The sequence below is a fragment of the Pagrus pagrus genome, assembly GCF_965226575.1.
Source record: "Pagrus pagrus genome assembly, chromosome: 5".
Taxonomy (NCBI): Eukaryota; Metazoa; Chordata; class Actinopteri; order Spariformes; family Sparidae; genus Pagrus; species Pagrus pagrus.
The window spans coordinates 24,813,432-24,828,814 of record NC_140189.1 but is presented as its reverse complement, the minus strand read 5'-3'; the positions used below and the strand labels follow the sequence as shown (position 1 = coordinate 24,828,814).

The following is a 15,383-nucleotide window of genomic DNA, read 5'->3' as shown; positions in this document are numbered from 1 at the left end:
GTGAGATTTATTTATAAATGAAATTTACTATAAGGTTTCTTCGACCTGGAACATAAAACTTTAAGTCCTTTGTGAGAAACAAACACTCGGATTTACTGAGAGAAAACTCTGAATCAGAGGATTTATTAACGGGAAAGGAGCCTCGGCTGAAGGAATGCCCGGTCGGACAATGGAAAAGGAGAGACGGAGGGAGGAGAAGAAGAGTGGAAGTACAGGGCCGAGCGAGGGGGTGAAACAATCTGAGTGCCAGCTGGATACGGAGGATTTTGGCAAAGTCCAACGTTTGTGGCGTTTCCAAGGAAGCAACCGTGCAACTAAGTTCACAGAGAAGAAGCTAAACTCACTGGAAGCTCATCGATGTATCAAGAAGATGAAACTAAAATCAGTGGAGCGAAAAGAACAGGTTGTTGTTTAAGTTTACCTTTAAGAATTTACTCAAGGTCATGTGAGTTTAACTTTCTTTAGACTGCGAAAATACTTAAAATCTGCAACTGAATGATTTTCTGACTATACTTATGTGTACTGGTTATCAATTAACTCATGTATTCTTGCCTGTATTTAGTTATGTATTAATCAAACTTGATTGCTAGCTTACTTATTGCTTAGCGCACAGGATAGGTTCACATTTTTCGTCTCTGTCTTGAAAACAGCCAGTATGAACAGGGGGAATTATTACAGCGACCAAAAACTATTTCAATGCACCTAGGGGCATGTGAGTATTGTTTTAAGACAGACTTAGATGTAAAAATGTGAACCTTTCCTTTAAAGTCTTTTGGACTGAAGGATTTGTGAAATGTGGTTCGAGGTGCAGGATGAGACGGGATGATTGGGAGGTGGGGTAACCTGAGAGACACCTGTGCTGGACAACTTGCTACCAAGCTGTTGACGTGGTGAATAATGGATGACTAATTTGTGCTTGTGTATTTCTGTTAATCTTGGAAAATGTCAGTGTGTTTATGATGGACATGCTGATATGAAAAAGAAAGCGTAAAGAAGATGTGCAACAGTTTTTTTTCTTTTCTTCCTGAAGTAATTCTGACACCATCAGTTCCTGTGCCACAGGTAACACTGACCTAGTGGGCGCAGGCTATCCCGTGGAGGATCACATGGCCTCATCAGAGACGACAGGAACCGTATACTGTTCTGTTACCAAGGTAACAGACTCAAGGGGAACTGACCTGGACTTGGACCTGCCGGTTCTGTGTAACAGAGTGAGGGTCCTGGAGCAGAAAGAAGGTTCAGACCTCCAGTCAGACAGCTACCTGAGGAACAGGTGAGACACTGTGGGAGAAGGGATCCTGTGACACACACACACACACACACACACACGCACTCACACACACACACCTGCTACTATATACTCACTTTTTGCCAAGGTGATATCACATATCACACACACCTGACTGCACTGCACACTTGCATGTGATCACGCTGCTGCTAACATCTCCCCTGGATTACTACGTTTTCATCTTTTCTCACATCAGGAGGTTAAAATCGATCTATCAAATGAACAGAAGAATAATATTCTAGCTTTATTTTAATGTGCACATTTGTGTAAAGTTACATGATGTAATGCGAGCTTGTCTGTTGTGTTGCTTTAGGATCAGAGAGTTAGAGAGGTCAGAGAGGAGCCTGCTGCTACAGCTAGCCTCTGCCTCCAACCACCACAGCATGCAGCACTCCCAGAGGCTGGACCAGAGGCTCCACATGCTCAGGGCGGAGGTCAGGACCATGGTGAGTGCTTGTGATCTCTGAATGCATGAATGGATGTACAAACTGTAAAACATGAAGACTGTAATGGATGTGTGAGCCCTGCAGGTTGACTTCAGTCACACAGGTTTTACTTCCCATAGGTCTGGACTAAAATGCCTCTTCAGTGCACAAGTGAGACACAAGATAATGGAGACCTTGATTCTGAAGTAAAATCACAAACAATGCTACCAAAGTTAGATTATTAAGAAAGGATGAATCTGAACTTTGATATGCAAGCTTATAGCAACAACTGACAATTAGCAGAGCTCCAAAGAGACACATGTCAGACACCGGTCACAACAGATAACATCTACAGTTAAGACTATTACCACTACAATATTAATGCTAAGACAGAAACTAAAACATATTAGTCCTAAGAGGACACTGGTGTAGCTCAGGGGAACAATTTCAAACATGTTGTAAAGCAAGCTTTGTGAAATGGAGCTGGGATCACGAGGATAACTCAGTAGTTGGTTGTATCTTAGTTCAATTTTCATTTGTTTTTTATTTGACTGGCTATAGGCGTGAAAGTTTCAACAAACAAACAATTTGCCAAAGCATCAAAATACAAATTTACCAAGTGTTTGGACAAGAAAAATGGTAATCAAGTCATCCAAATGTATGTGTACAGATATATATATATTAATATTTTATCTCCATCTCTCTCCGTTCTCTTTCCTGCTCAGACCCAGGACAAGGAGCAAGGGGAGCGGGTTTGGAGGGATCGACTGCAGCGCTGTCAGAGGCAGCTGAAGGCCAAAGAGGAGGAGATGAGTCGCCAGTCCCAGTACTTCGAGAACTTTAAAACCCAGCTCCAACACAAGCTTAGTCTGGCCCGGGACAGAGAGCAGAGCCTTCAGAACCGGATCTACACGTTAGAAAAGCAGATACTGGACATGACTGTGAGTGCTGCCACTGGCATGGCAGCGATCAGTGCAGTCAGAATCACTGCTGGGACTGTAACACACTGGGACGAACAAGAGAGGCTACCTTCCATGAGAGGAGAGGGTGAAGGAGAAGAGGCAAGGAAGGAGGAGATGAGGAGGCAATGGCAGCCAAGTGCGGGGGCTGAGAGAGAAGGAGGGAAAGACGATGAGGTAAAGACCGAGAAAGAGATACAAGGGGGAAGAGTCAAAGACACAAAACAGAAAACAAATGAAGCCAGGCTGCAAGGCTTCATCTTGAGCCTGCAGGAGGATCTCAGGGTGCTGCTGGAGAGAGAGGAGAATGGCATGACCGAGCGGAGGGGGCTGACGGAGCAGCTCCAGGCAGCCCAGGAGAACAGCCACTTCCTGGGCTGCAAGGTGGAGGATATGAAGACAGAGGTGCAACAGCTGAAGCTGTCTGAGAGCTCATTAACGGAGGAGGTTGAAGAGCTGAGAGAGGAGAACCACAAACTCCAGCAGATGCTTACAGATACAGCTAACCAAACACACAGTCAGTCATCTACATGCCTGGCTCCTGGGACCAGCTCGCCCAGCTGCAGTCCTGCTGTTTGTCCTGTGCCCTCCAATACTCTCTCTTATAATGCCAAGGAACATTCCTCAGTGGGGAGCTCTGGAGAGGTGCGGAAAACAAAATATTGAAAGTCTTGCCAACTTCAGTATTTACTTATGGGGCATCTAGAGTTAGTCAGATCTGAGAAGAAATGTGATGTAATGAGGCAGCTTTACATACATTGATGAGTACAATACTTAAATTCATCGTTGATGAAACATTGGGGCATGGAAGTAAACTGCATTATGTTGTTTTAAAGGCTAAGTTCACCCAAAAACTCATGCAAAACATTTGATAAAGAGTCGGGTCAAGCTTTGTAGTCAACTTAAAATTTATGGAGCTTCGCAGCATAACAGTGTTGCAGCATTCTCCTAAACAACTGAAGTAGATGTGGACGTTTTAAAACAAGTCACTGTCTACTTCGGTTGTTTTGGAGAATCTGCAATGCTGTTTTGTTGTGAAGCTCCAGAAATGTTTTGTGGAATACGAAGCTTTAGCTGACTTTTCATTGGTGTAGGGGTTAGCAGATGAGGACTGAATTTTCATTTTTGGGTGAACTTTTCCTTTAAAGGTGGAACGAGCAGTCTGAGAGTACAGGATATTACACAAGCACAAGTCAAGTACAGACATGACGGTTGATTGCCCAATGGTGTTCCTGTTCTCAAAAGAAAAACATGCTCTGTAACAAAGTAAAAAAACACATTTTTATATTCAGTTGTTGATTCTGTGCCAGACTGCTACAATATCTACCACTTCTTCACTGTACAGCCCCAATATGGTTGGTAAAAATAACTAAAGGATCAATAAATATTCTATCCGGTGTTATCATCGGCTTAATGTTGTAAATCCCTTCTTGCTTTTTCATGAGAGGGTATTACAGCATAAAAGAGGGAGAGCTTTGTTGCCGGGATTTAGTTACATAACCAAATCTCCGTTTGTTAATGCTTATCCAAGTGTATCTACATATCAGCTGTGAATGAATTTGGTTTGTGTTACATCATTTAGTGTGTTGTCATTTTCATGTTTACATAAATGATTTACAGCTTTGACCTCTATGTGATCTCTCTGTAGGTCCATCTAACCTCAGATGAGGCAACAGACCAGCCTCATGCATCTGCAGTTCTACCTGTTCACCACCAGGCGACAGCAGAGAGCACACAGATCAACGAAGAGGATCACTCCTCATTTGCCAAATCAGAACCTCCACCCAAAAATGGCCCTCTGAGCCTCTTTCACCACCCTGGCTCCAACCCCATCCGCCAGTCACTTCCCTTCGCTACAGAGACATTAGATGAGTTCAAACTGGGGACCTGGTGCTCCAGAGGGATGCTAAACCTGGAGCAGAGCCCCAGTGAGGAATCTGATGCCCTGAGGGATGCCTACAGGAGCTTGGGGTTGGGGGAGGATCTTGAAGCACTTCAAGAACATCGTGACCGCCTGGAGGTCGCCCTGCAGCACACGCAGGAGCAGCTGCAGATGATGGCTCAAGAGAATACTCGACTGACACTACAACTCAGGAAAGAGGTGGAGGAGGAGCCGGGGTCTGCAAGAGAAAAGGTATGTCACAGGGGTTGTACTTAGAAATATTTTATACAGCTGAAGTTATATCCAAATCTCAATAACAAACTTTTAAAGTATATATTTGATCACATTGGCCACTTTGTGTACTCAGATTAACACAGTAACCACCTGGGATGGAGCTGAAGACCAGGATGACCTTGTCCAGGCCCTGAATCAGGAGAACCGGGCCTTGGCCGACCGGATCCAGGAGCTTCTGGCTCACATTGAGCTTAGAGAAGAGGAGATGAAGAGGGAGGAAACACAGCTGAAGGAGCATATCTCCAAGTTAGAGGAGCTGAAGCAGGAGAATGAGGAACATGGGTGTTTGATTACAGAACTCACCAAGAAGACTGAGGATGATCTCAATACCATCATGGAGCTGCAGCAAAAGTTAGCGGAGGCTGAACACCGTATAGAAGAAACACAGGTTGATAAAGACCTGTGTGGATCTGCAAAATCAGGATGTTTTCAACAGAGCAACCTGGAAGAATGTGTGGACAGTTTGGTGGAAAGTGTCCTGCAAGGGGAAGAACCACAATTGATATCCTGTCATCACCAGGTCGATTCGGCTGCAGCTTCAGCACCTTCTACACATGGAAGTCACTATGATCCGTTGCAGAAAAGCCTGCATATGAATTCACAAACTGATCAAGTGGGCCAGCTGACCAAGTTAATTCAGAGCCTCAAAACAGAACAAGATGATCTGTCAGGCAACATCGAATCTCTCCGTGAGCAGCAGAGAGAAGTATCTCTGTCAGTCCAAACACAGACAGAAGTGAAGCAGCAGTTAACCCGCTCAGTTTGGGGACTTAAGGAGGAGAAAGACAGCATCTCTCGATATCTGACTGGTCTCAAACAAGAGAAAGAGCAGCTTACCAGGACGGTCTGTGGGCTTAAAGATGAGAGGGACCAGTTTAAAAGGTCTATGAGCAGCCTGAAAGAGGAGAAAGAGCAGCTCACTAAATCTTTATCTGGTCTCGAGAGGGAAAAGGGAAAATTGTCAGAATCTCTCTCAAGTGGAAAAGAAGAGAAAGATCAGATCATGCAGTCACTACAAAGTTTACAGACAGAGAGCGACCAGTTAATCCAGGCAGTGCTTTATCTGAAACAGGAGAGAGACGAACTAACCAATTCCCTTAAATGTCTGAAGGAACAAAGAGACAAGGAACAATCATCTTACACTTTAGAAGAAGACTCCGACAAGCTGATAAAATCAGTTAGCAGTCTGAGAGAAGAAAAGGAAAGTATTGAACTTTCAATCAGTTGTTTGCGGCAGGAGGAAGAGCAGATAAAGCTACAACTTCAGGGCCTAAAAGAGGAAAGAAACTACCACAAAGCTGCTTTATCCAGCCAAACACAAACAGATGGGCGGAATCAGAAGCAGCATCTCCTGAATCCAAACAGTGCTGTTACAACAAAGAAGGCTGAGATTATTGTTGGTGCTACACAGAGATGTCAGCCTGGTGACGACAGAGGAAACCACCTACAGGTATCAAGATGTAAATATCCTGTCAGCATTATCGCTCTTTGTGTGTCATTATGTTGATTAACATGGTTTTTGATGGAAATCAGGAGCAACGTGATCTGATGAGGGAGATTGAAGCTTTGGGAGCAGAACTAAAGAAGTCGCGAGATGAACTGGAAAAGAACCACGTAGATGTGAGTTTACACAACGCTCTTCATTAACATTTGGACAGTTTGTTTTTCAGATTATCTTCAGACGTTCTGTTGATTAATCTGAAATGAATATTTCATACAGTATAATATTTGTTGTTTTATTTTATTATAATTTTCGCTGCATATGATTTATTGATCCTAACCTGAAAGGAAAAAATGACAAAGAACACGTTTAGGAACAGAATTTTTTTGGTTTCTCTATTTTATATTTACAGATCAGGGATGTTTGAACTAACTTCATGTGTTCATGTTTATGTTTGTGGTATTTTCAGACCAAGAGGCTGCACAGTGAATTGTTTCAATCAGAAGCCAGGAGGGAGGAGGCGGAGAGAAAGGTGATGAGGCTGACAGATGTAGCCAATCAGATGGAAGAAACCAGAAAGGAAAATGACAGCCTCATAACCCAGGTGTTTAAACTTCAGTGTGGTGCCATTATCTTGTGTTGTCTGCTCCACCATTGCCATTTGGTCTTTCTTTTAAACTATATTCAGAAAACCTCAGCACACAGTGCCTGACCTAATTGGTTTATCTGTTATCTGTGTCTGCCGCAGGTGAAGGAGCTGCAAAGCAAACTGACAGGCCTCGTCAGAGAGAAGAGTGATGCTCTGTCACTAAAGGCACAGATGGAGGAGCAACACAACATCCTCACAGCTCAGCTCAAAGCTAAGGTAAGAATGGCAGAATATTTTTTGTTTTCATTTGTTATGTACCATAAATATACTGTGAGTGCCTGTGTATATATATAAAAAACTCATCTTTAAAATCAACCTAGCAAGACTTGATTTTGAATCAGCAGTTGTTTAAGTCCTTGAGAGTGTTGATGCTTTGTCTGCCTCATCTGTCACGTTCTTTACATCCTTTGATGGTGTTTTAACTACTTAAAAACAAGCAGTAACAGATAAAATATAAAAAATGAGAAGCAGCAACATTGTGAGGCAGTTCCTATCATAGATCTGTTCCTGTGTGTGTTGATCTGTGTGTGAATCCTCACAGACGGTGGCTCTGGAGGAGCTGAACTCAGAGTATATCGCTCTCAAGCGAGGGCAGGGCAGCAAAGATGACCTGAGCACTGTTCTCGTCTCACTCAGGACACGTTACAACGACATCAGAGCTAAGGTGGGTAACCTGTCAGAGCAGTTAGCTGCAAGTTATGAGCTGATTTTCTTGTGTTTAATCTTATTGTGTTTGTTCTGCAGTATGATGCACTCCTGAAGAAGAGGAGCCAGATTGATCTGGATATGGCTCCTTTAAAGGTGAGGAAAGACACTTTTCATTCTCCTCTACGACTGTCAGGTTACTCTTGTCATGTGTCAGTAGCAGTTGAGTTTGACTGACAGGTGTTTCGTCCGACGACAGGCCAAGCTGTCCTGCCTGGTGGTGAAGTGTCAGGAGAGGAACAGCTTGTTGTTTCAGATGACGAAGGCCATGCATAAGCGAGGATGTGCGGACGTCACGCTCACACAGCAGGTTGAGCAGCTGCTCAGTGACGCTGCTCTGCAGGACTACACTGCAGCGTTCACACCAGTCAGCCACGTAAAGCCCCGGGACTACAGCACTGAGTTTACACCAGGATTTATTTCAAACTTTCAAGACTACACCAACGGATTCACACCTGATCAGACCTGCTCTACTATGCCCCCACTCATAAATCAGCAGAACCAAAATGTACTCGCACCTGAACCTGGAGTGAAATTTAAAGCACTCAAAAGTGATCAACACACAATTTTAGTCTCCACTGAATCCACAAGCAGCAGCAGCGAAGTCTCACCTGGACCGCCTGGGACACTAAAGAAAAAAGCCAACTCACCTGTGCCAGCCTTACTGGTGCTAGAGTCTGCCAGTGTGCAATCTTCTTCACCACCACCAGATGTCTCAGCCCTGAAAGCGAGCTTGATCCCCACTACAGCACAGGTAGATAATTCAGATTTATTTTTAAATGTATTGATTTACTTGGCCGTTTATAGATGTAGCATTTGAACAGCAATAAACCATGAACACTGAAACATGTTTTGCTTACTGTTATCATTCCCCTTGTGAGTGTAACCTTTGAATAATATGGAGCTGCCTGTTGTTTCAGCCATAGAGTCATTTGTTTACACTCATTTTAAAAAGTTATCACATTAAGCATTAAATTAATATATCAGTGTTTAAACCTTTTAGCTGTTTGTACTTTAAATTATAGAATTAAATTGGGAGAAACATTACAATCTTTCTCAATCCCCCTGCAGCTCTCTCCCTCCACCAGTTGGTCAGTCCAAGTAACCAGCGGACCTGAGAAATTTGGATTTCATCATCCAGATGTGAAAGGAAAGTCCTCCCCAGCTCTGACCGCTTCACCTCGATCCTCACTGAGTCCCTCTCCTTCGTCCTCCGGTGCCCGTGTCAGTCTGAGCAGGAGGCTGAGCAGTCCTGAGAAGATCATCAGCCTACACGAGCAGCTGCAGAAGACTCTAATGAGCAGCTATCAGGTAACGAACACTGAAACCTTTTAAACATTTGGCATCGCACAGATGCAGGTTAGTGTTTGGAGTATGTAAAAGAAAATAAAATCCCTCTTAATTCCCTTCATTTTAAGGCTCCAGTGAGCAGAGGAAGAGGACAGCAACCCAGGAAAAGTCTCTCTTTTTCAGCTCCTGCAAACCTGGGAACAACCTCTCAGACAGAGAAGCAAAGTTTCAATATACCACCTACCAACTCTCTCCCAGTCACCACAGCTTCGGGCCCAGTTAAACACACTCCTGCTGTGACAACCACATCTGCCTCCACTAACAAGTCAACAGCACTTTTTAATGCAGTCGCCTCAAGATCTGCTAATGTTGCATTCAGTCCCAACATGTTTACAAAACATCACATTAAAGCAGACTCTAAAACTACGTCTGCTCTTTCTCACTCTTCAAACTTTACTGTTACCACTGTGGCGCCGAGCAAAGCCAAATCAAGCAGTCACACAACATCCCCACGACTGACAAAGAAAATCACTGCTGACATATCTGATGGTAAACATACCGCTTCCACTCCTTTAACTCTGAGGACCACTAACTTTGACTCTGATGTCACAAATCCAAAAAACACTGCCTCAGACACAACTGCCCCGAGCATACCGACTGCCCCCGAGGCTCATCATTTCAGCATGCCTTCTAAAACCGATGGTGCTGCCCCTGTACATGACGGGCTTGTTTATGCTGCATCCCGCACCCAGTCTTCTCTTTGCTCTCCTGAGAGGTCCAACAAGTCCGCCATAAAGTCCACTGCTGCTCTGGAAAAACCTAAGACAGCAAGACCCACACCAGGTAATGCACATATTTGAGATTAGTTACACAAAAGCAGAGCACAGTTGCTTAAAGTCCTGGGAGAAGAAATTCTTGTTTTTATGAAGAACTTGAAATGCCTTTATTTACCGACAAGAAGAGCAGTAGCTCAAACTTTGCTGAAATATTGCAGATAAAGATTGCAGAATATTACTTTTTGGTTGTATACTGCTGCAATGTGATTATACCCAGCACAGATATGGACTATTCTGTCTCTGTGCTGTAATGGAAATAATGTCACGTAACATTTCAGTTTGCAGTGAGTCCTGTTATGGTTAAGATTTTTTATGTTAAAAGGTCAAATATATAGCTAAAGTCAGTCACAAAGAGATAAATAGATTAGTGCACATCTGTGTTGCTGTAATGCACCATGTGTTAGTGGGGTGCTGTGCTTGATTTATCTTTGTCCGATCACCTCCAGAAGCTCCAGCCGAGGTTCGCTGTTTGGAGGTCATCAAAACAGTGGGCCAGAGCAGCCTCATGATTGGCTGGGAGAGGCCGCCACTGGACGAGCTGGGCTGCAGTAACGGCGCATTTGTGTACGGATACAGGGTGAGCAGAGCAAACTGACACTTGGAAGATTTATTTGTCTGAAAAGCTTCTTGTGCTTATTATTTTATTTCTTGTCACCTCTCAGGTGTTTGTAGATGAGGACTTCCACAAATCTGTCATGAGCTCAGCGTGCACCAAGGTATCATTCTCTCCCCTGATGCTTAACAGCTGTGCTTTTCTTTATCCTGTTATACTTAATAACAGCAATCCCTGCTCTGCATTTTTGTTTTTTTCTTGCAGTGTATTCTGGAGAATGTGGACCTGAGTGTCCCCGTCCACATCAGTGTCCAAACGCTGGGCTCTAACGGTCTCAGTTCAAACAGTGTCCACACAACGTTCAGGACTCAGCACTGACTCACAGTGTCCTGCCTACAGCAAACATGATGGTGGCGTACGTCAACAAGTAAGTAAAGTAATGTGACACCCCTGTGACCTTCATCTTTACTTCGAATTAGTTAAAAGTTTTATTATTTCGTCAGTGTCTCTGTAGGATAACGCCAATTTTCGGTGAAGACCTTCACTGTCAGTTGGCGGGTTGTGTGTGTCTTAGTATCTTTCTGTCCTTGTGTTTGTATTTATAGTATCAGTATATAAAAAGTATGGCTGAATATTTTCAATGTGTCATGTATTTTGTTATGTATGTGTTTGCTTTGTCATGCAAAACAAATTATATTAAATTAAATTATATTTATATACAGATAAATATGACATTAAAGTTCTTCACACTGACATTTGTGTGACGATCTATTTTTCCCTTCGTCCTGTTTGTCCGCCCTTCAGTGCACAGCCATCTATAGCTGCAGCCCTCTGAGGGATCGTCCTAACCTCCACCTCAGCAGACAGCGAGGGCGACACACCGTCACACTGCTGGGAACACCCTCAGGCTCAGATCAACTAATCAGAAAAACTCATCTCACGTCGTCATTACCAGCCTATGAACATGTAGTGACCCGTGGCCGGCAGCTTAACCTCAAAACGATTCACTGAAGATGTCAAACAAAACGCTGTGTCAGAACTCTGGGCAGGTGAAGATTAGCTTGATTCTCGTTGGAAGAGCTTCCTGTTCCTGGATTCACCTCTTGAATGGATGTCGCGTTTCCTAAGTGAGAGGCCGGAGTGATTGCCAATCAAACAAATCCTGACGAACTGATGTAAAGTGTTACTTCACTACAAACTCTATGAAGCCAAGATCAATCACAATGTCAAAAGCTGCCTGTGACACCAACATTTACTAACAGAGCATGTTGGAGGGACGTCTGCATCTGCTGCACATATAAACACTGTGTTAAACGCTGAGAGATCTTGTGTCATACAGCTTCATCTGCCTCTGTGGACTCTGTGACACGAGCAGCTGGATATTCACTGTATGAAAACTGTATAATGTGCCGACGCAACATTGCACCCTGAGGTCGTCTTACTTGATTTTTACACATGAAGCCAAATATGAGAAAAAAAATGAAGAATCACTCCAAAGACTTATCTGTTTCCTTCTCCTCACAGGTCCACAACGTTACTTAACACACAGAAGCCAGGTGTTATTTAAGTTCTGATATTTGCACACTGTCTAAAAGATGAAATTAAAAAAAGAGATTATCACTGATATTTTTTTGTAGAGAATATTCTAAAAAATATGCCAATATACCACATACTGTACGTCTTTTTGTATGAGTGACACACTTGTTATTCACACCTGATAGATGTTACGTTTGCACGCTCACATTGTTTTTTGTTTTATACGACGTTCACAACACACGATGATGTTCTTTTGCTACTCACGGTATGTACGTACGTATGGGTGTGGAGTGATCATGGTGCAGCAGAGGTATTTTTCTATCAGTAACTGAGAATATTGATTTCCCATTGATTCCTTCTGACTGTACAGAGATTAAATGTTTATATAATATTAACTGTCACCCCAGTGTCTGTCTGTGTGTTTGAACTGGTTTGGGTTTAAACATTCTGGTTGAAAAACGATCATGAATTTAGATTTGGCTGATGTGTATAATACATTCTTGTCCAGAGAAAAAAACATCTCCAAATCTTTTTTCTAAAAAAATGGGTTTCTTTCTCCGACTTAGCCAAAATAAATGACTTAAAACCCATTAAATGTTTGTAAAAGGCATCGTCACAAAAGTAAATATAGGCCCTTTTTTCTTACCTCATGAAAGGTTGATGTTTTGCAGATACATCACATGACAGTGACGATCAGTTTGTCTGATTAAACGCAGATAATGAATTATGAAACTCCTCTTAGCTCTACTCAGCTGAAACACTTTCCATTAATGAACACTAGATGGCGGCCATTCATGGACATCTTTACGTGTAGTGCTGTGCGCTTGTAACTCGCTCCATCTGACATGTGCTTTCATCAGAGATTTAGATGAGTGGATGATGCTGACGTGCAAACAAAGAGGGTTTTTTTTATCTTTTGTCTTATCAAGTGTCTGCTCTCACATTCAATACAAACCAGGCACGGCACCAAAAGCTGAAGTAAGAGGAGAAGAAAAAAGCATCAGCAGCTTTTTAAAAAAGGAGCTTAATAATCACCTGCAGTGCTCAGCAGCTTCTGGGGCTCCTCTGAGGACGTCATCGCTCGAGCTCAGCAGAAAGAATACCAGGTGGAGGAGAAAGTGTGTGTGTGTGTGTGTGTGTGTGTGTATTAAGGTAAAGTGTAGGAGTTTAAGAGAGGACGCCTGAACCGTGCTCTGCTTTTAATGTTTTCTCCTGCTCCTCAACCTCTTTTCCTCTCTCTGCATGTACATTTACTCAAGTATTTCCACTTTGTTACTTCATACTTTTACTGCAATCCGGAGGGAAATATCACACTTTTCACTTAGACTTAGACTTTTTTGACAGCTTTGCTTTTACAAATTAAGATTTAACATACAAACTATGATGAGAATGGCAAATATGATACACTGTTATAGATTTTATAGAAGTTTGGGGGAAATCTGTTCAGTAGTTTTTGATGATTACTTTTGCTCATAAATAAAAGTACTTTTTGATTGTACTACTTACATACTTTTACTTGAGTGTCATTTTAAATTAACGGATAAGCTCACCCAAAAATTAAAGATTTTGTCATTATCTTCTCAGCCTCATGCTGATGGAAAGTCAGGTGAAGTTTTGTAGTCCACAAAACATTTCTGGAGCTTCAGAGCATGCAGCATTCTCCTAAACAGCTGAAGTAGATGGGGACTTGTTTTAAAATATAAAAAACAACTGAAAAACAAACAAACAAAAACTTGGCCCAACTCGTCCAATGTAACCAAGCCTACAGAAGCTCAGAGATCCCAAACTGATTTTAATTGATTAATAAACCTTTTTCAAGATGAAATCTTCACAGTGGCTGCTAAGCTAAAAGCATTAGCACACCCCCCACTTGAAGTGGGTGCATGAGCTTGACCACTCATGGGGGGTGTAAAAATCTTTTCAGATCAATTTAGGATCTTGGGGCTCCTGGAGATTTGGATGATGAGCTGTTAACTGCGACGCTGTTTTGCTTTGATGCTCCAGAAACGTTTTGTGGACTACAAAAATTCCCCTGACTTTTTATTGGCAGGTGGGGCCAGCAGAAAATGATTGAATTGTCATTTTTCAATGAATGTCTCCTTTGAGTGACATTTTCAATGCAGGACATAAACTGCATGTACTGTACTGTACTGTAGATTATTTTTTTATATTGCAATTATAGTGCTGTACACTGCATTTATGTACAAAACAAATCATTTTCATGCTGCAGACTCACTAAAAAAACAGGGTTAAAATTCACCCAGGAATGTGATCAATATCGCACTGATGCAAAAACTGGGTTAATTTTACCCAGTGGGTAGAATGGGTTGTTATGATCCAGATACCCAAAAGAAATCTAAAAAACTGGGTCAAGTTAACCCAGTAAGATAAACCCTACATAAGCAACAATATTAAATTTTGACTGTATCCAAGGCCTCTTCACTGTAGGCTTAGATCGCGTGCATCAAAAATGACATCACTGCACTCGTGCAAAAGAATCTGGTGCATTTGTTCACTGCATTGCATGTTGGATCTCAAGTTTCCATTGAATTGGTGGTCTACTGTAGTCCTGCACTGCACCAACTGAAGATGCTTCAATAAAATCTGCAGTGCAGACGCTCGACGCAACTGAATCAGCGTGAAGAAGCTCAGCCGGACCCACAGGACTCTCATTACACTCCGCAGGGAGACTCACCTCCGTTATTAACACATATGATGCGCACATGCCTCGGTGAAGTGCTGTGTGTGCTGATGTCTTGTTTACATGGGTTTAATGACCTCGGTGTTAATTAAGTTTCCGTGCAGGATGTTAATGATGCCCAGCTCCTTACATGTAGGCCAACACAGGAGTCAGAGAGTGAGAAAAAAAAGTGTGTGCGTGTCACAAGGGCGTCAACGACAACGACAGCTGGGCTCGAGAATATTCTGTTGTGTCGTTTAATGACACTTCTGGAGCTTTCTCTGCATGTGTGTGTTCTGCACATGTGGCTGAGAGTGTACCATCACTGCAGGGGAGTGTGTGTGTGTGTGTGTGTGTGTTTGCAGACAGTTGTCATCAGCAGGGTGCCTCGAGGGAGGGGACTGCTGCAAAAGTAGAGGCAGATGTGAAAGGGGAGAGGAGGGATTGTGTGTTGGGGTTTTAATTTCACCCAGAGGGGACGTTGTCACTCCATCACTGCTGCTGACAGTGGCAGTGACTCGGGGCACAAGTGGGGTGGCTGTCTGGAGTCGACTTCCAGACCTCCGGGGCGCCAGCTTGCCGCTCGCACCCAGAGAAGAGCTCTAAAAGTGGGTTTCTCCAGCTGCTGTGTCTGAGCAGACGGGTCTTAATGCTGGGAGGTTGTTGTGGTTTGATTTGTGTGTGTGTGCGTGTGCGCATGTATATTGGCGTATTATGCAAACACACACACGCTATAAATGTCATCACATGAAAATTACCAACTGCTGAGCTCTCACGCTTTCTGTATGTGCACAGATTTGGCATCCTGCACCCCCTCTTTCTTCTCTCAAGTGTTGTGATGCCTC

At 43.1% G+C, this 15,383-nt stretch overlaps 1 protein-coding gene across 2 annotated transcripts; it reads left to right on the top strand.

Moving 5' to 3' along the window:
- The first annotated feature begins 1 nt into the window (after position 1).
- LOC311257521 (uncharacterized protein) lies at positions 2-12,259 on the top strand. Of its 2 annotated transcripts, none has more exons than XM_084353179.1 (18): positions 2-403; positions 1,063-1,273; positions 1,602-1,734; positions 2,439-3,317; positions 4,321-4,806; positions 4,922-6,298; positions 6,382-6,468; positions 6,759-6,893; positions 7,038-7,154; positions 7,480-7,602; positions 7,683-7,739; positions 7,843-8,397; positions 8,715-8,954; positions 9,062-9,776; positions 10,219-10,346; positions 10,432-10,485; positions 10,587-10,749; positions 11,127-12,259. In XM_084353179.1, exons 1-17 carry the CDS (start codon positions 358-360, stop codon positions 10,698-10,700), a joined length of 5,457 nt encoding a protein of 1,818 aa, XP_084209305.1. In that variant the 5' UTR covers positions 2-357; the 3' UTR covers positions 10,701-10,749; positions 11,127-12,259. The 2 variants fall into 2 exon arrangements, with proteins under 2 accessions (XP_084209305.1, XP_084209304.1); XM_084353178.1 differs by having other exon boundaries at positions 10,216-10,346.
- Positions 12,260-15,383: the final 3,124 nt, after the last annotated feature.